Source organism: Eulemur rufifrons, chromosome 9 (genome assembly GCF_041146395.1).
Source record: "Eulemur rufifrons isolate Redbay chromosome 9, OSU_ERuf_1, whole genome shotgun sequence".
In the NCBI taxonomy this organism is placed as follows: domain Eukaryota; kingdom Metazoa; phylum Chordata; class Mammalia; order Primates; family Lemuridae; genus Eulemur; species Eulemur rufifrons.
In genome coordinates this window covers 5,552,328-5,576,266 of record NC_090991.1, presented here as the reverse complement: position 1 = coordinate 5,576,266, position 23,939 = coordinate 5,552,328, and the positions used below count along the sequence as shown (strand labels likewise).

Below are 23,939 nucleotides of genomic sequence, written 5' to 3'. Positions count from 1 at the left end.
AGGAGGCCACACAGCAGGAGGGCCAGCCAGGACGTGAGCTCTGACATAACCTGGTTCTCCTGGTCACAGCTGTGTGGCCTTTCTGCACCTCAACACCCGCATCCCTGAACCAGGCGCAGCACCCGCCGCCCAGGATTTCAGGGCCTGGCCCCAATCCTGCCAGCCATGCTCCATGCCCAGCAGCACCCCTCGGCGGGAAGGAGAGAACCTGTTAGCAGAGCTGGATGGTGAGGTGCCCTGGGGACTCGCAGCCCAGGCAGGGGCGGGGTGCAGCTGACTGGCTTTCCGGCAGGCCGCACAGCCCAGCAGCCTGGCCACTGAGCTGCGCCTGGCCCGTCTGGGAGCCGAGTGCCTTCAGCACTACCGCGGGAGGCCCAGGGCTGGACCTCGTCACCTGCTCCATGCAAAGGCCTGGCACGTCACAGGGCACCTCGGGTGAGCCCTCCCTGCCCTGCCACAGAGCTTTCCTCAGCAGACATGGTGCACTGGCCTAAACACTGCCCTTGTGGGGTTCAAGGGAAGCCACGGTGTGTCTTGCCTGGTCCCGGGCTCCTGGGCTCCTGCGAAGCTCCCACCTCCCTGCCTGAAGACCCGCAGCCTCAATGCTTTTAAGAAAGTCTCTTTTTCTTCCCACACCCGGTGCACCGTGGGCCTGGGGGTGTCCCTGCCCCCACTGCATTTCCAGAGCCCTTCTCATCCCTCCCACCAGCCTCCCGCAGCCCAAGCCGTCGGATCACACCTCCGCTGTCAACGTCTGCCGCAGCCTCGCCTGCCTTCCTTGCTTCCCATCTTGCTCCAGCCGTTCTTGGCAACACACTGTCCACAGGAAGGATCCTTCCAACAACGTGGCCTCTTCCTCAGCCTCTCACCTGCAACGATCTTGACCTCTACCCCTTGCAACCACCCATCCCCGTGGTCTAGCCATTTCTTGTTCCTGGTGACTACGCCACTCCCAAGATCTGGACCCAAGCGTCCCTCCCTCAGCTGCCCCTCCCCAACGCGGCCCTTCCCCACTCTAGCAGTGCCTTGTGCCACCAGCACTGCCAAGCCCCAGCCCTGCCCCTTTGCCAACCGCCAGCCCCTTTCCTTGTGTGGAATTCGTGGTCATCATGTACCCGCCCTGGCCGGCAGACGTGCTTGGCGCCCGTGCCCTGCCTGCCTTTACACTCGCCTGGCACGACCTCAGCGCCTGCCTGCTCTGCTGGGCATCGGAGCCCGTGGACTGGCCCATGTTGGATCCGCGGCCCGGGTCTCGTGTGGCCCCCAGCTCTGCCGGGAGTCCACTGTTTCCTTATCTACTCCCTCCCGAGTTCTCAGCAAACCCTTCCACACCTTGGTCTCCTCAACCCTCCAGCACCCTCCCTGCCCCCTCAGCTGAAGAGCTCCCTGGGGTACGTGGAAGACGCAGCACCCACAGGGGATTCTCCCCTCCTTCCTCTGTCTTGAGTCTTCCTCCTCCACAGGACCACTCTTGTCGGCCCTGGCTGAAAAGCAAAGGCCCTGCACCCCCGCGCCACTCCAGTCCTCTGCCTCGTGCCACGTCCTCCCCCGCGCCAGGCCACTGGCCTTCCTCCCCGTCACTGTCCTGAAACCTCCAGCTTGGCACATCCATGTTCAGTGGACGTTCAAGCTTCAGGCCCATTTGCCTGGCCTGTCAGCAGCTTGGACGTAGGTGGTTCGCCCTCTTCTCGTTATGTTTAATTGTTCGATTTTTTCCAACGTTAAGATGCTTAAACATAGAAAAGCTGACATAATTTTACAGTGTGCACCACATACCCACCACCTAGCTTCCACCCGTGACCACTTTCCTATTTAGTACGTGCATTTTCACATCCACCCCTCTGTTGGTCTCTCCTTCAATCCATCCTGTTTCTAGTGCATTTCACAGTAAACCGCAGACATCAGGAATCCACCTTCTGTATGTTTCAGCACAGTTAATAACTAGAGTTCAATATTTGTCTTGTTATCGCTTTCTTCTGGGGGGACATTAACATACAACAAAATGCACGACTCAAGTCCCTCAAAACCTGAGTTTTGAGGAATGCACGACACGTCACCGAACGCTCAGAAAGCTCCTCACGCCCCTGCTCAGGCAAGGCGAGCGCGCGATGCGGTGAGCGTTGGAGGCCAAAGGCACGTGTGTGACTGGGAAGTGGAGAGCAGGGTAGACACGTGGGACCATCCACTTGAAGGACAGTTGTGGCATACGGCCATGTCCACCCTCGCTTGGGGTCCATGCCATCATCCACGTGACAAAGCCGTGTGCTCACTGGACTGTTTCCTTTTTCTCCTGGACACACTAGAAGACCGCACCTCCCTGGCCCCTTGTGTCCGTGCTGGTCCCCGTGAGCAGTTCTGAGCCATCTCTCTCTCCCGTGCGCGATCCTCCCCACTCTCGTCCACCACACACTTTGAGGACAGGTGTTGAAGGTGGCAGCATAGCAAGGGACAAGCCGGATCTGAGTCCCAGCTTGAAGGAGAGCTGCCAGGAGCATCTCCACTGGGCTTTCGTGAGTGAGAAATACACTTTTATTGTGTTCAGCCATAGAGAGTTTGGGGTTGAGTTCTGCATGGCCTGTTCTATTCTAACTGATATGGAAATTGGCACCAGAAGTGGGTTTCTGCTCTAACCACAAAACAGAAACACACGAATGCCTGTGGCACCAGCGTGGCAGCTGTGTGGCAGGCGGCAGGACTCCACAGCCTGGACAGCAGGTCTGTGTGAGGCACTAACAAGACACTAGCTGAGATGCTCCTGTGCTAACCTGGGAGGCAGGTTATGTGCCTGCTGTGCCCAGAGCTCCAGGGGACAGGAACAGACGATACGATTGCAGTGTGCGCTGGCCACCATTCGCTGCATTTTGGTAAGCTCTCGCAGTAAAGAGATGAGCTCAGGAAAGAACTGGCCAGTTTGCAAGCAGAAATGAAAGGGAACAGAGAATCTAAAAAAATTTAGCATTAAAAGATTGGAAAAGGAGACTTTCTAGAACTCAAATGGGAAGAGATAAGATTGAAAATTGCTTTGAACAATAAAGGCATGATAAAACTTCTCATGTGAACATAGTAACTCAGGCTTTTCTTAAATATGGGGTTCAGGGGATGGCCTCCCCGTCATGATCCCATATGGCCTCGTAGCTGCCACGAAGCTGAGAGAGGCACGGGGGTTAGGCAGCACGGAAGTAAGGCGGGCGTGTGTCTAGCAAAGAACCTTACACATGTGCTTCCATCATCTATTGCTGTGTCACAAACTGCCAACAAACTCTGTAGTTTAAAACCACCATTTATTATCACTCATGATTCTAGGGGCGCCTGGGCTCAGCCGAGCGGTTCTGCTCCACATGACGCTGGCTGGGGCTGACTACTCAAGATGGCTCATGTGGCTGGCAGCTGTCTGGGAGCCCAGCCGGGCTACGGACCGGAGCACTTTAGTTCTGCCCCACAGAGCCTCTCCAAGTGAGCGGACTTCCCACAGCATGGCAGCTGGGCTGTCAGCGGAACATGTGAAGGGGCCAAGCCCCCTGTGTAGGTGTTCATTGAGCCCCTGCTACCAACATGCCTGCTGATGTCCCATCGGCCCCATCTAGTCACAGCCAAGCCCAGAGCATGCGTGGGGGGACACACTGGGAGACAAGGTCCACCCGGGGCCCCCAAAGGAGCACTCGGACCAAAATAATGCGGTTATTGTACATGGAGCTGACTGGAAGCCCTGAGGCCAGTGGGTCGCCCACGTTTTTGACGCAATTGTGTTTCCATCAGGTCCTCTCCCTCCTCGGGCAGGGGCCTCAGTCTGCGCCGCAGGGTTCCAGCACCGCCAAGGACCAGCAGCTGCCAGGCGCCTTCCACTCTGCTCTCCCCAGGGCAGACTGTGGCCGCTCACCCTGTTCCACCATCTGTTACTGTCAGGGTGACACGGATGATGGGTCCTTACAGGCTGGGTCTGCCTTGCAGGAGAAAGCTCTGCACCCCACAGAGACCCTGAACTTGAAACTGGGTGCAGAGACGAGATGGGACCTTATGGTCTATGTGTGGAGAAGAGTAACTATTTGGTGGCCAGAGGGCCAGCTGTGGCAGTGACGGACTAAGCCCATTTCCCGGTCCTCTGGCCACAAAGGAAGCCTGCGCTTCCCCATTCCCGCGCACCTGGTGGCGTCGGAACACAGGTGCCGCAATGCACGTCCAGGCCCGCCCCTCCCAGGCTTCCCTTCCACAGCAACCCCCAGGGTTATGTCAAAGACGCAGTCTCGGGTGAAAGGGGCTTGGGTCCCTGGTCACCAACTTTGTAAGAAATAAATTCCTGTTGAGCCACTGAGACATGGGAGACTTGTTACTGTAGCGTAGCCTAAAGCACCCCCACACCCCTCTTCCTCTCCCGTCACCTGCCCTGAACATGGCACCCTCTGCCCCCAGTCCTTGGCCTCTTGTGTCAAGCTTGTCTGCTCATCCCTGGTGGACCCTGGGGGCCAGGCGCTCCGCGCAGAGCAGCCACCACACCTGCTGGCGTCCTCCCAGGCTCACGGCAGGGCCTCTCCGCCCACCCTCCCATCCACACGTGCTCCCACAACGGGAACACCTCTTCCACCTGGAGACGGCGCGGCTGTCCTCCAGGCTCTGAGGGGATGTGGGCCCTTTGTACCAGCCAGTGTTGCCATGACGAAGCTGCACAGCGAGCCACCCAAGTACCAGTGGCTCCAATAAGCACCTGCCCTCGGGAACCTGCAGGGGGCTGGGCAGCTCCTCTGTGGCGTGGGCGAGAAGGGAAGCAGAGCAGGGAGCCTCTGGGGACACGGCCTTGGCACAGGAACACCGCCACTTCCACCTCATTCAAAGCAGGAAGGGGTAAAGGACCGTGGCCAGCACGTGCCTGACACACCCGGGCAGACCACCTGTCGCAGTGCCCACCAAGGGCAGCCTCCAGCCCTTCCCCTGAGGTCCGGGCACTAGGACCAGGCCGGTGGCCATACTAAAGGCAGGCCAAGCTCCCCCGTCTGCCCACCCTCCCCTGTGGCACAGGACTGATAAAGATGGGGTGGTAGAAAGACACAGCCAGAAACCGCATCATGATACAAATGATAAATTATATTTATACAGTAAATAAGTATCAACAGTCAACACAAGTTCAAAACCAGCTGCCGGCCCCTGGTGGCTTCCTCCCTCACGGTGCCCGTCGGGAGGGAGCACAATGGCAGCGGCCGGTGGCTTCATGATCAGTGCAGCAGGCAACAGGGACAACGTGCGCTCGGGAAGGCCTGTGCCAGGAGCTGGGGTGGGGGCGGTCACGTTGGGGCCTCAAAGTCTTGTCAGCAAGAGCTCGTCTGTTACAAAGAATCACCGACCCCAAGAAGTCGAGTCTGGTCTACTGACCTGTAAGGCTGGTCTGGGCCCCGCACCATTTGAGGGAAAGCACCTACCTGGGCAAGCACCCTGCTCCTGCACCCACCGGCACCTCCCACCCTCCCCCTGCACCCACCCGCGCCTCCCACCCTCCCCCGGGCAGCAAGAGACCCGCCACCAGCCTTCCTGAATGGCATCCTCTGGTTCTGGTGGGGGAGTGGCTCCTGGGGCCAGAGAGGACGGCCGCGGAACAGCACAGGTGAGCGATCTCCACTCAGACCCTGCACGTCTTCCTGGCAGCCCAGAGACCGTGTTGGATCTTAAATCTCCCCTGTGCCAGTGCTAAGGGTCAGATCTCCTTCCGGAACCAGAGAGGGGCCGGGCTGGCAGGCGGTCAGCTGCCCTGGGAGCTGGAGGTGGGAAGTCCACACAGTGGAAATGAGCCCGAAATGCCCGGGAGACACGCTACCGGGACACAGGATTGGGGGAACGTCTCTTTGCTGGGGAGAAGCAAGTCTTTTCTGGTCTTTAATTTGTGACTTAACACTTTTTTTTTTTTTTTACAGTGGTGGGTGGGGTGAGAACAGCAGAAGGCTGGGAGAGGGAGGTAATATTAGTGCATGTTTGTTAAAAAATCTTATCCCATGTGAGAATGATTTTTTTCTACATCTCCAAAATGAGAAATGATTATTTTTAAGTCTGCGATTTAAAAACAAAGGAGTTAGCACGTAGGTGGATCAGGGCCAGCCCTGGTCCCTCACCCCCGTCTCAGCCTGGGGACGGTCCCCTGGGGACCTGTGGGCACAGAAGCACCCCCCACCCCTGGGACAACTGCCATTTCCACATCATCCCCATCTGTAACCTGAGCATGGACTGAGACAGAGGAGAGCAGACACACAGGGTGAAGACATTTCTTCCGTTTCAGACTCTACTGTAAACGGAAGTCCTCGTTAATCCCTGCATGCCTGTAATTCACAAAAGGAATTAGTTGATAAAAATTGGTGAGTCACATTCATATGTTAGATTTTTTTCTTTATCTTTCAAGATGTTGATGTATCAGTAAGAAAAATAGCCTCTCTCTCAGGATCTAGCCAAAAAGGCTGAAGGTCAATCAGTTTAGTAATTCACCAAAAAAGGGAGTTAAAGAAAGGAAAAGGCAACTGGAGGCTAGGACTTTTTGTTGCTGTTGTAGTTTTTTTTTTTTAAATAAACATCATTTTTATGTGTAATCAAATTCCCATATTTTTCCCTATAAAGAATTTGCTTTAGTTTTTCCATAAGGCATTTTTTTGTCATCCAAACATCTCTTCTTTTTAAAATTTTCTTACAGAGTTAAAACCATAAATAAGAGGATTTAAACCACTAAAATGACACGTGCCAATATCTTAATTCAGCCAGACCTGGTAAATTCTATCAAAACTAGACAGTTAAATAAGAACCACGTTATAAAAATATTAGCCAAAAAAAGACTATTAGATAATTCTGCAAACTCAAATATGAAACTGTACTAAACAAAATATGTGCAAACGTATACAAGCATAGAGCCATGTGGCAGGGTTATGCTCAGATTAGTTTTAAAGCTCGCTCTAGTGGATTTAATTCAAGAGTTGTCCACGGTGGTGTTTACTTTGAACTCACACACGAGTCAAAGAAAAATAAAATATGCACAACCACTTCCCCAAAAGGTCAGTGTCTCATGGAGCCAGTGCTTCGTCCCGTCCACACCGGGGACTGCCTGGGCTGTCCCTAGGGCTGGGGGCAAAGACCAGGAGACCGTCCCAAGTCCTGGGCCAGGCAACACCCCAGAGACCCTGGGGCTGAGGCTGGGGCAACACTGACAACTCCACCTCCTCGTCCAAGGCCTCAAAGGAGCCCTGTCAGGACCTGAGCGCTTGGGAAGAGGTGGCGAGAGCAGGCCAGGCTGGGGCCGGTGAGCAGGCCTGCCTCGGAAGGCAAGGACTTCGTGTGACACTCTAAGTCTGAGGGTCGGGGCTGTAAAGACAACCCTTTTATCAGGAAGCTGGAACCGAAAAGCCCTAACACCCCCCACTCCAAACTCCCAGGCCCCATCCCACAAACGAGAGTCCCTGCTTGGTGTCCTCCGGCACAGGTGCTCTGGACGTCCCTCTGGGGTGGGTCCCAGGCCCAGGGCACTAGAGGAGGAAAGGGTTGGTTGTGCCGGTGGCCTGAGCTGCTGATGGGGGGATGCCCACGCTGCCCACCATGTTCATCGTTGCGGGGCCCAGTGGTGTCAGAGAAGAACCACTGGCCCCCAGAGCTGAGTGTGGGGCCGTGGAGGCCACAGCCATGGGCTCCACCCCAGGGCCAGGCCCGAAGGACATGCTGGTGCCCAGGACGGGGCTGCCCCGCAGCTGGTTCAGCGTCAGCGGCTGGGGCTGGTTCACCTGGAAGGGGTTGACAGGGGCCGAGGCGGCGGCTGCACCTGGGGAGAGAGCAGGCGGGGCCGAGGCCGAGCGGTCAGGACAGCGCCGGCCCCTCCAACAGGCAGGGCCACAGGTCAGGGACCGTGTGCGTTCTGGTCTCTGCTGTACCCTCAGAGCCCGCAACAGTTTAGTAATTCACCAAAAAAGGGAGTTAAAGAGAGGAAAAGGCAAGTGGAGGCTAGAAATTTTACATTTTCCCCCAAAGGAGAGGGGGCGTGGACAGCAAACCCTGGCTCCTCCTCTCCTGGCAGCCCACCCTCCTCCACCGGACCCAGAACTGGCAACTCCCTCGAGGGTCTCTCTGCCGGGGACACCAGTCAGGGGCAGCTTCTGCTCGGTGCTCTCAACTGAGAGGACAGGGCCATTTCCTACCCACCCTGCTCCTCCCCCAGGTGAGCATCCCAAGGCCCTGGCGAGGGCAGAAGCACCGACTCTGCCCCTTCCCAGCCACAGGAGGGGCCCCCTGAAGCCTGCCACACACCCCTTGTTGGGCAGAACAAAGCAGTCAGATGACGCCCCGGGACGCAAGCCTACCTGGTGCCAGGAAAGGGTTGAGCGACTGGGCTGGCGGGGTGGGCCTGGTCACCAGCGAGTCCAGGTTTACGAGGGCCGCGTTGGGGCCCAGGAAGGACTCAGGTGTTTTCCGGGCACTGCTGGGCTTGCTCGAGGCAATGGTCAGGGGTTGAGACTCAAACAGGTCAGGGCTCGTGGTTCCATTGTTTTGGGATGGCAGTGAGGCCACAGATTCAGCTACAAGACAAGGACGCACGAGGGCATGGTGAGCGTGAGGGCACGGCCTGAGACTGGGCACGTAACTGGGCAAACACAGACTCCCCGGGGACTCGCGTGCCTATGCACAGATGGCGCGTCCGCTGCAGCGCTGTTTCCGACAGCCCCAGCGCAGACACACAGCCAGCCACGGGGCGGGTAAATAAACCACATGTCCGTACAACCAAACACCAAAATGCAGGGACAGAACACGTAACGATGAGCAAAGAAAGGTGTTATCAAAATACTAAGTGAAAAAAGCAGGTTACAAACAGTAGGTATAGCCCAATCCTCCAGAAAAACATTAAGATGCTATTTTGGGTTGGTTACTAGGTATGGGTAATTTTTTTACATTTTCATTTCCTAACTATTCTACAATGAACATGAATTTCTTGAAAGAAAGAAGCAAGCAAATTGTTTTTTAAAATTCAGCCAAGACAGGCTGTGCTGAGATGGGCTGGTGGGAGTGGGACCGCTTTGCTGGGCTGCAACACGGCCGTGGGGACAGCGGGTCTTAGAAACAGTCACGCCCTCGCCCAGCAGTCCCGTCTCCAGGATCTGGTCTAAGGAAATAACGCAAAACGTGAACAGGGATGTGAGCACAAGGATATTCACAACAGCATTATTTACTTTAGCAAAATCTAAAAATCAACCTAAAGTGTCTTCCCCAAAATTAATAAGTAAATTATTGCTGAGCCACACAGAGACACCACGCAGCTACAAAACACTTCTTAACGAATTTCAAAGTCATGACAAAATGCCTTCAATCTGTTAATCCATAAAAGTTGAGGCAATGGGTAGGGAGGCAGGACTCAACTGTATCTGACAGGTGAACAAAAAAGACTGTAAAGTAGTGGCCCCCAACCTTTTTGGCACCAGGGGCCTTTCATGGAAGATAATTTTTCCAGGGGTCGGGTACGCGGGTTGCGGGGGAGGCAGGGAGGTGTAGATCTGTGGCCCGGTTCCTAACAGGCCACGGACCGATGCTGGTCCACAGCCTGGGGGTTGGGGACCACAGCTGTAAAGGACGTGGTCAGGAGGCCGAGGTGGGAGGATCCCTTGAGGCCAGGAGGTCGAGACCAGCCTGGGTAACACAGCAAGACCCCATCTCTACAAAAAATAGAAAAATTATCCACGTGTGGTGGTGTTTGCCTCTAGTACCAGCTACTAGGGAGGCTGAGATGGGAGGATCACTTGAGCCCAGGAATTCAACACGGCAGTGAGCTCTGATCACACCACTGCACCCCAGCCTGGGGGACAGAGCAAGACCTTGTCTCCAAAAAAAAAAAAAAAACGCCTGTAATCCTAGCACTCTGGGAGGCTGAGGTGGGCGGATCGTTTGAGCTCAGGAGTTCGAGACCAGCCTGAGCAAGAGCGAGACCCCGTCTCTACTAAAAATAGAAAGAAATTATATGGACAGCTAAAAATATGTATAGAAAAAATTAGCCGGGCATGGTGGTGCATGCCTGTAGTCCCAGCTACTCGGGAGGCTGAGACAGGAGGATCCCTTGAGCTCAGGAGTCTGAGGTTGCTGTGAGCTAGGCTGATGCCACGGCACTCACTCTAGCCTGGGCAACAGAGTGAGACTCTGTCTCAAAAAAAAAAATAAAAATAAATAAGAAAAAAATAAGAGCTCAGGAAAGCATATAGTGGCTGAATATAGGTGGAAAGATGATGGATAGTTTTCGTCTTCTTCCATAAGTTTTTCCAAATTTTCTACAATTTAGAAATTCCAGATTGTACAATTCCAAATTTTCTATCCAGTGGGAGTACTTCTATAACTGGGGATACATATTGAAAAAGTCAGCACATAACAATGGCCAAGCTGCCTTCTCACCAAGGCAGAGGGCAGGCAAGACAGGTTAGGTTGTACTTTGGCCTGCAGAGCAGACACGTGGCATCTTGTTTTTTTAATGTAGCAAAAGAAAAACCCTGAAGACCAGCAGGTAGTCAAAGCTGCCCTGGTCTCCTGGCTAGGAGCCCACGCTGAGGGGCAGAGGGGCGGTCCACACAGGAGCACGTGAAGAACACATCCCTAACCTCCTCCCTCTTCCCCGCCAGGCCCACCTCAGGCCCAGGTCCCACCTCTCTGGGTCCACCCGACATCCTCCCAGCCCAAGGGCACACAGGGGAGGGAGCCGGGTCTGGAGACTGAACTGTGGGTCCAGGAGCTGTCACCTGGTCACCTGGGGGTGATGGTGTGGGGCAGAGACTGACCCATCCATGCCCAAAGGCAGGGCTGTCTGGGACAAGGAGGCGCCTCTGGGAGGGGAAGATGGTGGGAGGAAGGTGTACGGAAATGCCAGATCGGGCTGGGAGTGGGGTCCACGCTGGGCTGGGGACACCAAGGTGGTGGCATCTGCAGGCAGCAGCGGGGGCTTCCTGACCCGGAGACACAGCCCCGGGGAGAGCGGGCACACAGAGAGGTTATGAGACACAAAACATGGGGCTCAACATGAGGAAAAGTTGGAAGAAAAACTCAACTTCATGACTTTTCACTGTCAATGTGTGAATTTCTGGAATCAGAAGCTTCAGGGTCCCAGGATCAAAATAAGAAAAGGCATGAAGCTGCCGGGTTTTGAAAGCTGATTATTTCTACTACAGCTGAGTTAGTCAAATGCACAGAATATCACAGAAACCACCACCTTTACATACCTGTTTTTTTTGAAGTTCGGAGGTTGTCAAATTCAGAAAAGTCGTCTTTAACTGTACCATTCAGATTACTGAAGAGCTCAAAGGACCCTGGGTGGACACAGACGCCAGTGACTGCAGGCACAGGGCACGCACAACTTCTCGGCAACTGGGCCGCCCAGTGCACACCTGGGGGTGGGCTGGCGGCGGGGGCTCCCCTCCTACCACACCTCACGGGGGAGAATCCGAGAGCCCAAGAGGGCAGGATGAGCTCAGGTCACCCAGCGCACAGTGTGGGGTGCCCACCTGCCGCCGCGGCCACGGCTCCCACCCCAAACAGAAGGAGGTGACAGTGAAGATTCGTGGTGCCAGGTCTGGATGCGAGGATGACGGGCTCTGGGCATCACCCAAAGGAGTGCCCAGGGGCCAGCCTGCCCGGGGCCACCAGGGTGAGGACAGGACCCCTGGGCTGTGGGCCCAAAGCAGCCTCCTCTCTCAACACCCACTCAGAAAGGCCCCTGGGGAAGGAGATGCCTAGGATCTGGGGACCTGGGGACGCGGGACTAAGGCTAAGTGGGGCAGGGGAGCAAATGCAAGCAGAGCAACAGGCCCAATGCCAATGAGCCGGGAGACGGGAATGGCTGTGGGGGCCAGGGGCTCTCAGAGCCCAGGCAGGAAAGTGAGTGAGGGTCTCACCAGAGGCAGATACAGGCTTGGTGGCTGAGACTGCGCCCCAGGTGTCAGAAGTTGTTTTCCCAGCACTGGGGGCAGGCTGCTGTGAAGCGGCCCAGGGGTCTGAGCTCTTAGGGACAGAGCGTGTGCTGGCTCCGGCAGGCACTCCCCACGGGTCGACAGAGGCAGCTGGCTTGGCACCTGTAGGAAGGCGGGGTCAGGACTCAGAAATGCCCTCAGAGGGTCTGGGCAGCTGGGGTGAGAAAGGAAAGGATGCTGTGGTCCACACCACGGTCTGTGCCCTGTGCCAGGCGAGGCACCCACCCAAAGGGTGCTGTCCCACACCCGCAAAGCTGGCCAGAGCTGGAGCCCAGGACAACCACCCTGGGAAGGGAGAGTGCGGGGCCAGGCCCACGCAGGACAGCCCCCCCGGTAGGGAGCAGAGAGCAAAGAGCCAAGAGCAGCCCTCTCCAAGCTCCCGCCACACAGGGACTTGCAAAGGGCTCCCTGAGCTAAGCCCCTCCTCGGTGGACACCCGAAGCAAGGCTGTCCCCACCGAGCCCGGCCCAGCACCCTCTCCCCACTTGCTTTGAGTGGTTTCTGCTTTCTGCCGGAAGTGTGAATAATATGGATGAAGCCCATATAAAAGCGGAATAATAAAACAGTTACGTACTTACCACCCAGCTTAAGCAATAAAACATTTTTCAAACTGTGACAAAATCAATTTAGTAGGTCACAACTGTTTTTTCTTTTAAGTCCACCATAGAAAATACTTAAATGGATTTCTGGAGTAGAGGAGTGGAATTAGGACCTGGCACTGCAGTACCTCCAGGAACGGTGCACAGTAAAAAAGAGAAAGAAAATTCTTGAGTGCACCCAATGTTAAGTTCAACCCTGCTCTATGCATCTTTCTGTCGTGTGTGGATACTCGCGCACTTGTGTATATACGCGTAATACAACACGAGTCTCCTTTCTGCCAGGGGACCACCACAGCAAACGTTCAGCCACCACTGCCGCCTCTCAGGGACCAGAAAGTGCCTCCCCCATGCCCCCGCTGTGAGCTGTGTACAGCCATTCTCCTGCCTTTCCCTCTGGTCTGCCACGAAGGGATGCCCTTGAACAACACACTGGTTAGTTGTGCCTCCTTTCTGAACGTTACATACACAGAAATACACTGTACACATTATTCTGTTGTGACTGGCTTTGTTCACTGCAAATTTTATCTGAGAGATTCATCTGTGTCGAGCTGTAGCTGGTTTCATTTTTCTGTGTCGTGTTCCATTCTATGGGGGGAAAGTCATGATTACTCAGTTGAAGGACACTGGTTTGGTTCTGCTGCTTGTGTTCACGTTCACACGTACGCAGGAGAATCGTTTGGTCACAGGTACCTTCGCCCTCGGAGTGACGCCAAAGCCACTTCCACAACGGCTCTCCCAGCCGTAGATTCCCTCCAGCGGGGGAGGCAAGTCCTGCTGCCCCGGGAGTTGCCCCACGACCTCTGATGCTTAGTATCATCTCACTCTCCCACTTGTGCCAATCTTGCGGGTGTGAAATCTTTTTGTGGTTTTGACTTGCATTTCCTTGTTCCTTAATGACGCTGTTCATCTGTCCTTATATTCAAGGGCCATTCACGATTCCTCTCCGGTCAGGTGCTTGTTCAAGTCTGTTATCCACACGGGCTGGGGAGCCTCGTCTCAGCTGCCCCACGGCTCTGACCACAGTGGGCACCTTCCCCGGGACAGACAGCTACTCTCCTTTCCTTCTTGCCTGTCAGGGGACATGCCCTGGTTACTTCCGTGCCCCTCCACCCCACCCAAAGAATACCCTGATTCTCCCTGGGAGAATTCTCAGCTGCTCCCAGTCCGGCCTGCAGGGGACAGGACCTGCCCCGGCAATAGGGGAGGCTTCTCACTGGCTAAAGTCAATCTGCAAAGTCCCCCCGACCCCAATCCCCCACTCCCAAATCCCAGAAGTGGCACAGGAGCTGCAGAGAAATCCTGTCTATCCCCTGGGCTGTGCGGACAGGGACCATGAGGTTAGGCACCCAAGGCAGCCACCGTGCTTTAAGGAAGCAGAGCCTTGAGCTTCTGAGGCGGGGCGGGGGGCACCGGGGGGACTGCAGAGCAAAGGGGATCTGAGTCTTGGTGACCACCTCTCAGCCACTGGATCAAGCTGAGGGCACAGTTAACTATCTCCACCAAAGCTGCCTGCAGTGCCATGCCCTGACCAAACCGCCTCCTGACGCTCCGTGCGTGGGGCTTGCTGGGAAGGTGCCGCCCCAGCCTGCAGCCTCCGTGCCGGCCCCTCACACAGCCCCCACCGGCAAGCCCCACAAGTGCTTGCGTGAGACGGTTCCCCCCTCGAGAGCGTGTGCTCCCAGGGGACAGGCGCTGGGCCTGATACACGGAGGGGCTCCGTCCTCACCCAGGACTGAGGGAGGAGAGGAGGGATCCAGGGCACCCGGGGCTGGAGTAGATGCTGCAGTCCGTCTCCTCTGACCCCCTCAGAGCTCAGTGCTCCGTGACCACTTCTTCCGGCAGGTTGCAGGTCAATGCCTGCCCCGGGTGCTGGGCACCCATGCAGAGGAGAGCTGCCCCTCATCTCCGTCCCGACAGACTGAGTGGGACGCACTCGCCATGCTGCTCAGGGGCCGGTGGTTCTCAACCATGGTTGTCTTTGGGAAACTCTTGGGGATTTAATTAATAGTAAAATACTGACACCCTCCCCGCTCCCCCCAAATCTTGGGGGGGGCGGTGGCGGGGAGGGCTGAGCACTTGGATGTTTAGCAGCTCCTCAGTTGACTTGAATGGGCAGCCAGGGTGCGTGAGAACCACCGGGCTCAGGTGCACTCGGGCCCTCACCAAGCGCTCCTCACAAGCCAGGGCCCATCTGATGGCCTGAGTGGGCAGACGCCTGGTGGGGACAAGCCCTGACTTCCCATGGAGTCATCGTGTCCTACTCAAGCAAGCTTTGCTCAGTGGTTCCCAGGCTCGGCCCCAGAAGGGTCCCTGCCTGAGAGAGAGAGAAGCCACAGCACCCGGCGGGCCAACCACACACAGCCAGCCACGGCAGGGACGGGCAGGGGGCATGCCTGAAGACAGGTGACCACGTCTCCCTGAGAAGGGACATCTGAGCCATGTTTTCAAGAATAAATAGGAGTTTGCTGGGCAGACAATGAGACACAACATAAAGATGAGGCATTTAAGGGAATCCAGGCTGCCCGAGCCCCTGTGCCAGCCACAGAGGGCCCTGGACTCTCCTCAGCAGTCCCTGCCAGCCCAGGCCCCTCCTGGCCTCAGCCACTGTGCACACATTGTGTGTGTGCACAAGTAGAATTTGTTTTCTCACCTGGACATACTCTCAGACAACCAGGTTCTAAGTGCAGTTTTCTCCAACATTGATAGGTTTACCTCTTTGGAGTTAAAACACAGTATCTTAACATTTCTGGAAGAATTCTTCCTACCAGAACTCCATGATACATGCAGCCTTATGCGCCGCGTGGCCCTAAAGCTCTCTCCATGAGCCAGCACCACGCTGAGCCCCGTCACCCGGGCTCATGGGCAAGGCTTCCACACAACAGCCTCACACACAGTGCCATGCAACCCACCCTGAGATTATTCTAGAGCCTGTTTTGTGGACACCTCCAGTTATTTCCCATGAGCCCTGCTTCCCCTTTAGAATCTGCTGAAATAATAAAACAGCAGCATGGCCAAGAATTTTAAAAATCAGCAGCCTATATTATGCACAATGTTGGTATCAACAAGCTCTGGCGCGTAAGGGACCCATTACTCCCATAGCCTGCACGGACAACGCTGGTCACAGCGCAGAGCACTTTGGATGTGGAGTGAAGTATGTGCTCAGTTCAAACCCTGGCCACCCCCAAATCATCCAGGTAACCGTGGACAAGCTGCTTAGCATTGGTGAGCTCTGTCTGGTTTCCATTCCACAAGTGACACTGACAACCTATGTGTGTCCAGGACACTCTACAAGCTGCTAGCCTCAATTCTGATTATGCAAATGGGCAAAGCCTCACAGACACAGGTAAACAGTCAAGAATAAATAGGAGTTTGCCAGGCAGACAATGAGACACACCATAAAGAGGAGGCATTTAAGGGAACGGCCAGTGTGACTTTCTTCTTAGCTGTGTGCTAGGGAGTCATCGGAGGCCACATGCTGTGGCACCTTGCTTTCTTCAAATGTGACTTGGAGACAAATAACGTTCCTTCCTCCTTCTTCAGGAGAGGGGCCAGCACAGGGACCAGGGCACAGCTGGCCCTCGGGGAACACTTGCTGGCGGGGGAGGCACTGGGCGTGCCCTCTCCATCAATGGACAGTAGACCCATTGCAAGGCTCCTCTGTGCTCTCACCCTCCACATCCTCGGCAGGGGCCGGGCCATGCCACATACCCAATAAATAAATGCCTGTTGAAAGCTCGAGTGAATGAGAGGAAAGAGGATGGAACCAAGGTTGGAAAGATCAAGCAGCTTCCGGCCTCATCCTCTGTGGGCCCATTCACAGAGAGCGTGTGTCCTGGTCGCCTCTCACCCACCAGCCTGGCTCACCCCGAGCCTCATGGATGAATATTTATGTGCACAGGGAGGCAGTCAAAACTCAGGGGTCACAGAAGAACTAAGCTGTGCAGGGGTCACCAAGAAGCCAGCAGCACCACCTGCTGCTGCTGGGGCGGAAGATGGCTCTGTCCCAGCCCAGGCAGTGGGCGGGTGAGCCGTCCAAGACCTTCTGAATCACCAGGCTGTGAGCCCTCCTCAGACCAGGTGGCTGCTTTGTGTGTCTGAACAGAGGAGGAAGTGCCCCGCTGACCTGGCAGGCTCCAGCCTCCCTCCTTTCAGCCCTGAGCATTTCCTCCCCAGGCCACTTGGCCAAGCTGCCCCCAGCACTGTTTGGAAAGAACTGGTAATGATAGGGCTCACTACAAATGGTGGCTTTCACAACAGTGTTTCTTTCATCCAGAGAGTACAGCTAACAGTGCTATGGGAAGAGACTCCAATCTTTCTAATTTATGAACATGCCTCGGGGCAGGGGGGTGGCCCTGAAAAAGTCCACTATAGGATTTACTAGAGGTTAAACAGTAAATCTGACACCACACTCTTGCTACGGGGCTGTGCCAACAGAACCTGGAAGAAAGGGTCTGTTAACACGCCTCGGCGAACTTGCGGGCTAGCGTAGGGCCATTCTCCTGGAGAGCTGGTTAACACCGCCACTGAGAATTCTTACGAGAACACTATAATTTTAATGTCTTTTTCTATCGAATGCAAAGTGCTGGAACTGCAAAACCACCTTTGCATACAACACGGGCTGCTGAGTAAATGATGGTACAGCCATGTATGATTCCAATTGAGCCATGTTATTTAGAGTTTCTAATGATGCCTGGAAGTGCCCATGACATAGCACAAATTGAAAACATATATATCTATGTAAAATTGTATGTACGATACAGCCTCAACTGAGTAAAAACATAATGCCCAGAAGAAGCCAGGAAGCAAATAAGCTAACATTTCAAAGATGGCTACTTCTCAATACTGATTTATAGTAACTTTTCCAGGACGTGCCACGGCCACAGAACAACTTTGCAGCAGTCCAGGAGGTGTGACAAGTCCAAGATGTGGTGCCATAAGCACTGAGCCCGCCCCTAACTTGCTGTGTGACCTCAGAGCACTTAACAGTCTGCCTGGGCTTTGGTGGCCTGTCTCCTCCTCAAGTCACTGGTAAAATCACCAAGTGCATCAGAACCAAGGGGAAGGCCCAGGGATGGGCGAGTGGCAAGAGACAGCAAACTGGTGCTCCACAAGCCCCACGTGGCCACCCTCAGAGAGATTTTGATTAGCTCCAATCATGTTCTTAATTTTTTAAATGTACTGCCAACATTTAAACATTAACAGATTTCAAAAATTCAGGTTTCAATCTTCTCTTTAAAAAACTGGATTCACAATAGCTGAAACATGGAAAAACTCCAAATGTCCATCAATTGCTGAATGGATAAACAAAATGTGGTATGTCCATACAATGGAGTATTATTCAGCTATCGGAAGGAAGGACGGACACAAGCCACAACATGCATGAACCTTGAAAATGTGACACTAAGTGAAAGCAGCCAATCACAAAAGCTCATATGTTGTATGATTCCATTTATATGAAATGTCCAGAACAGACAAACACAAATCCTGAGAGACAGAAAACACATCAGAGGTTACCAGGGGCTGGGTACAGGCTTTCTTTCTGGGGTGATAGAAATGTTCTGGAATTAGCAGTGGTAGTTGTACAACGTTGTGAGTATGCTAAGAACTACTCAACTGTCCACTTTAAAATGGTGAATTTTATCTCAATTTTTTAAAATTTGGAAGAGCAGGCTGCGTGGGTGGTAGCCCTGAGGGTGCTCAGCTGCCCTCCCGCAGGCCCTCCTCCCTGTGGCCTCCCACGAGAACACCAAGCCCTGCGGGTGGCTCTGCTCCCACACTCCATGGGGACCCTCCACGGGGACTCCCCAGCTCAAGCTGGAGGGCCGGGTCCAAAGCACAGCCTTGTCCACTAGCCAAAGGAAGGGCTGGGCATTAACTTGGTCATTTAAAGAAACTAGATATCTTGTCTCTCCTAACCGGGAAAAACTCACCCCTTATAAATATTAGTCAAACAGTATAAAAAGGCAAAGAGTGAAAACTAGGTCTTCCTCCTACAACCCTGACCCCCACACCAAGCGCCTTCCCAGAATCAACTGCTGACTCAGCAGAATTGAATCGCACTAAACTCAACCGGCTCCTGGTATGACCACTTTCTTTTCTCGGCACTGAGAAAATCACACATCAGTTTAATGATCCACTATACAACTCTGAAAGGGATCGAACAGTCTTTCCTAAAGAACATCCTATCCATAACTTAAGGTGGCCAATACTTTACAGAAGAACCATTTTTCAGATTGAAAAATAAAGCGAAAGCCACTGTCTGGAAGGGCCTGCTGTCCCCAGGGTACCCCTGTCCCTGTGAGTGCTCAGCAAGACTATAACCACCACAGGCTCCCTGGGGCACAGCACAAAGGCGATGAACTGTGTAAACCAACCTCCTGAGCAGCCCTGGAATGGGTCTTCAGTAAGAGAAAACTATGGGAAATTTTGCCTGGGGTTTGCCCCAAGGCCCAGAGGGCTCCTGCCAAAGCAGGTATGGGGCTGTGCCCAGGCCACAGAGGCCAACAGCAGCACCCAAGGGCACCTGGGGCCGATGCTGTCTTCCAGACCAAGTCCAGGCACGTGGCAAGGCTGTGACCTGGGCCCCCACCCTCCTCCACTGTGGCCTGATGTACACCAGGCAGGTCCCTGCACCTGCACCCACTCCACCATCCCACACCCCCTGCCTTCGCACACGCTGAGTCTCCTGCAGGGAACCCTCTGCCTCCCCGTGCCTGGCCGCTTGCCGTTCCCTGGAGACTCAACAGAAGGGTGCGACCTCACACCCTCGGGACTCTGGGCTAAGTCTCGCCCAGGGTGCTTTCAAACGACCTCCACCGAGGCCCAGACTACACAGCACTGCTGTTCCACTGCGTTCCTGTCCTGTCCACGCCTGACCAGGGCCTCGAAGGCACGGACCGTTACCTGTTCGTTTCAGGGCTCCTGCACAGCAGGACAGGGCCTGGCATACAGTACACTGCAGCAAACACCCGGGGAACAAAGCTGAATACAAAGGAAGGTTCTAGTGGGGGAAACAGGGACTCCAAGAGGCACAGGCAAGAAGCCACAAAATACACTATTCAAAGTTCCTAGACACAGAGCCTGTGGGTCAGTCTGGCTGGCGGAGTTCAAAGCAGGGCTGCCAGGCTGGGAAGCCCTCACGAAGCCTGGTAGGCCAAGCTCCCACTCAGCAATTAAGAAACTCATGGGCCCAAGATCATTACCCAGATCAAACCTGTTGTATCATGCTCCTGTTCTGAATTTCCACAAATTCTCTTACATTTTGCACTAAGCAAAACTTTAAAATATTCATTTAGCCTATTAAAAACTGATTTTCTATTACTTTAACAAGTAACAAGAATTATAGCAAATGTATCCTCTGTCCATTAGCAGTGGTGGTAAGCACATAATTTCCAGCTAATTACAGCAACTTGATTTGGATGTTTCATGCTGTGTGTATTACAGTTTCTTAGGCTGGGGTGCTGGGCACAATTCTGAGGCTGAGAGAGTTGAAATGTGTCCCAGAGAAGACGAGTCACTTCTGATACATGTGGTGTGAGACAGAGAGGAAGTCAGCTTTCCCTCTACCAAAGCAGGAAACCATTCAAAACAGAGAGAGAGAGGATGCTGTGCCCCGCCCCTCAGAGAGGAGGGCAGGGCTGCAGGATGCCCATCCAGGACTGCAGGAGCCTGGACATCCACCGCAGTCGACCAGACCTGACCAGGTGAGAGACAGCAAAAAGCACTGCACGTCCCCCTCTCCCACCCAGCAGGCATGCAGGGGAGACCAAGGACGGGGCCTTTACCGAACGATGGCCAGGGATCCGAAGTGCTCTCGGGAGCGGGAGCCGCTGGCCCGCCCCAGGGGTTGGTCTGGCTAGCCGAGGCTGACGGGCCCCAGGGCTCCACTTTCTGGGCAGCGGGGCCTGAGCCAGGGAGAGCATCCATTAAATCCAACAGGGTAGTCTGCTGTGGGTGGGAGCCGTGCTTCAAGACAAAGAGAAGGGGACAGGTTTTACTTTGCTACAGTTGCCACAAATACCCAGGAACTAGTCCTAAATATCGCCCACACCCTATGCTGAGGCCCCTAGGAAAGGCCAAGAGCAACTTGGAAACTGAGCCACACCCGCGCCTGCCCCACCCTGCCGCTCCCACCCCACCCTGCCGGCTTCCCCAACATTCCAGCCTCCCAGGACCGCCCAGGCTCCGGCCCCACCAAGCTATTTACTGTTTGCCAGACGCCCCACTGGCTTTCACACTGCCCTTGGGATCTGCAAACATCTCCAAGCTAATGTGGGCTTTTGCTGGGGCTGGAGCCGCCCTCCAGAACCCATCCTGGCCAGCCAGAGGGCCCTCTCTCCTGGGGGCTGTCCTGCCCCCTCTGCCCCCATCCCCTACCGGAGACCCGGGCCTGTCTCCTGACTGGACGGTAACAAGCTTGTCGGGAGCACAGCCACAGCCTGGTTGCCCCTGTGCAAAAGCAGGAAGCTGCGCCCAGAGTGCGGAGATGACAGCGATGCAGACCAGCACTTCCGGGCGTGCCTTTCCAGGGACGTGCTCCAGAGCACTTGCATTTGGCTTATTTACCAGCCGCCTGAGCTGCAGGGGCAGGCACTATCATCGCCTTTGCAGATGAGGGGACGGACGAGGCCAGCTCGGGTGTGTTTTCAGACAAGATCAGGCGCGTTCGGGGTGCTATGGCCACAGAGTCAGGTGTGTTTTCAATTGCAGCCTCACCTTGCTGTTGCTCACCTCGGGCGTGCGTGTCACTTGTGGAGGTTAGGGGACTCACCGTGCATTCCCCCCAGAGGCAGGTTAGGTGGGGGATGTTTCAGCAACAACTAAGGTACAGCGGCAAACAAGCTCTTACCTCTTTCTTTTTTGGAACTTTAACTGTGTCCCTTCGGCTTTCCTCCAGGGCCATCTGCAGTCTGAGGTCATCACCCCGCCTGAGGCGTTCTTCCTGCACAGGGACAATGCGAGCTTGAAGCTGATGGTAACTGCAGTGACATCACTGCACAGAACAAGTCCCGCTGGCCAGCAACAGGAAATGCACACTGCATCGTGCGTTATTTCAAAGGAAGATTTAAGAACAACTTGTAAACACAATGACTTTCCCATCCCTGAACACGGGGAGTCAGAAGGCTCCCTGCTCACTGCGCCTCTTGTGACCTCAACCCCCTTGGGGTCGCACCAGGGAGACTGTATGCTTCCTCTAAAATATTTTCTTCTCAAAATGAAAATGGCTTTATAATTCTTTCTACTTATAGAAACAATATGGCTCCTTATAAAACACAAATCTGACAATCCAGAAAGGAATGAGAAAGAGGGTGAAAACCGAGTACCAGCCCGCCTCCCACTATGCTTCCGGAAAATGGCTACATATTTCTATGATTCCGAACAGAAGTGATTCATTACATTTATTTAAGGCAGAGTCACCATATGCAAAAGACAGGGCTGTACTAGCCTTTATATAATATAATGAATATAAATAAATGTATTCCTTATATTTTATCATAAATATTAACTAAAATGGTCTCAAACCGTCCTTCCTTCTCTGTGTGCTCAGTGGACACTCCCGTGCGCCTTTTTCCTGGGTGCTGGCCCCAGAGCCACGAGGACAGAGCTACTGTGCCAGTTTCCCACCGCAGGGACAGAGAGGTCATGAATGAAGCTGTCCGTTGTTGCTGAGCTTCAGGACACTGCCAGTTGCAGACACACAGCCTGTCAACACTCGGGGCTGACTATCGCTAATATTTCTCTCTGAACACCCGCTTCTAAATGGGAGAAATCCGAGCCTGGCTCCATCTACCCTTTTTAACTAAAGGTCAGTGGAGACAAATCTGACAAATGCAACCAAAGGGATATTTCTACAGTCACTCTGATCACTCTTTTCTGTCCTCCCCCATTTTAAAGTAACACATGTTTAATAAAGAAAAATGGGAACAGAAAAAAATTAAAAGTACACATACTTCTGTCATCGAAACACAAGCACTCTTGTTTCTGGAGCATTTCCTTCCAGCCTGTGTTTTCTGCGCATCTCCTGCTGCCGCTCACCAAAGCGCCTTGGCAGGTGTTGGGCCACTCCTGCCCCACGGGCCCGCACCCCAGTGCCCATCCCACACACTACCCTTCAAGAAGCATGTGAGGGGGAGAGCCCAGACACTCACTGGGTCTGCACGAGTATTTCTGGGAAGTAGTTTTGACTGGTTTCCTCCCCTGGCAACAACCTCCCCAAAAATCTTTCTTAGACGTAACTTTGCAAGGGACCCCTCCCTGACTGGGGGCAGTATGTGACAATAACACACTTGTGGCAACACAAAGTGACATCTTGACAAGCACATTCAAAACATTCTGAAGACAGGGCTGGGTGTGCCATCATCCTCCCTGGGAGCCACCACCCCCTCCACGACGGGCGGTCACTGTGGTGCCGACCTGCCCAGGGTGCTGACCTGCTCGGCCACTTCTCTGCTCATGGCAAGTGCCAGCTGCAGCTGAAGCTCCTCTTCTCCGCTAGTCTGGGGCCGGGCTTGCTCCAGCTCAGAGGACACCCTCGGGGAGGTGGCTGTAGGGGGAGGCAAAGTTACCATATGCAAAGACAGGGTAGTTCCAGCTCACACCCCGCAGTTCAGTGGTCAGACCATGCCCCACTCCCATCTCAAACCCACAAGCCTGGCAATACCCACCAATGCAGGCAGAGGACAGGAAAGGCCTATAAATATTTCAAGGTTAAAATCAAGTGACGGTCAAATGTGGCTTCACAACTACATAAGCCACATCCTTGCCAACCGAGAAAAGATGCCTTTGGGTATGTCAGAACCTCAGTCTTCACTACAGATCTGCACTGCTCCAAAGAGAGGAACTAACTCAAAGACCCAAAGTATAGTTCTTGAAAAGCTGAACCAAAGAGCATCCTTCACACAAGCGCAGGGCACCTGGGGACCAAGGACTCCATTAGGACGCAACTACATTTAAGAGCTGCATTCTGCTCTCAAAGTGTTAAGGATCCTGGAAAACAAAGCCCACTCATTTCTGCAGTGACCCTGAACACTTCTGTTTTGTAAGTCACACATTGCACACTGACTAGAAACAAATGCAGACACACATGCAGACATTTTTGCTCTAAGTGCTCAGCTAGTTTAAATACTTATAAGCAGCTCCCGGAAAGACAGTTTTTTTGTGTTTTGGGTTTTTTTGAAGGGATGAGATGTGAATTCCTAGCTAATGTAACAACCCCAAATGAAGGAGTCTTTACAATCACACCATAATCCAGGCTGGGCCTCCCCCCATGGGAAAATGCTGGGGCCTACACAGCCAGCCATTGGCAAGTTTATGGATCAGGGGATCTAGATGCCTCCAGAAACTGGATGTGGAGTTTGGGGAACATGCGCTAAGTGTGCGCCCACCTCTGCCCCAT

At 54.1% G+C, this 23,939-nt stretch overlaps 2 protein-coding genes across 2 annotated transcripts in view; one reads left to right on the top strand and one right to left on the bottom strand.

Moving 5' to 3' along the window:
- The first annotated feature begins 172 nt into the window (after positions 1–172).
- On the top strand, positions 173–2,504 carry LOC138392127 (uncharacterized). Its single transcript, XM_069482515.1, has 3 exons — positions 173–227; positions 441–1,668; positions 2,304–2,504. Exons 1-2 carry the CDS (start codon positions 173–175, stop codon positions 1,376–1,378), a joined length of 993 nt encoding a protein of 330 aa, XP_069338616.1. The 3' UTR covers positions 1,379–1,668; positions 2,304–2,504.
- Positions 2,505–6,721: 4,217 nt separating this feature from the next.
- The window catches only part of EPN2 (epsin 2), a 72,553-nt gene continuing 55,335 nt past the window's right edge, over positions 6,722–23,939 (bottom strand). The window contains exons 5-11 of the mRNA XM_069483238.1: positions 22,975–23,087; positions 21,393–21,485; positions 20,329–20,509; positions 11,871–12,047; positions 11,199–11,285; positions 8,310–8,525; positions 6,722–7,774 (exon numbers count right to left, since the gene is read on the bottom strand). Coding sequence (XP_069339339.1) covers positions 7,485–7,774; positions 8,310–8,525; positions 11,199–11,285; positions 11,871–12,047; positions 20,329–20,509; positions 21,393–21,485; positions 22,975–23,087 — 1,157 coding nt within the window. The 3' untranslated portion in view covers positions 6,722–7,484. The remainder of the gene's footprint in view (positions 7,775–8,309; positions 8,526–11,198; positions 11,286–11,870; positions 12,048–20,328; positions 20,510–21,392; positions 21,486–22,974; positions 23,088–23,939) is intronic.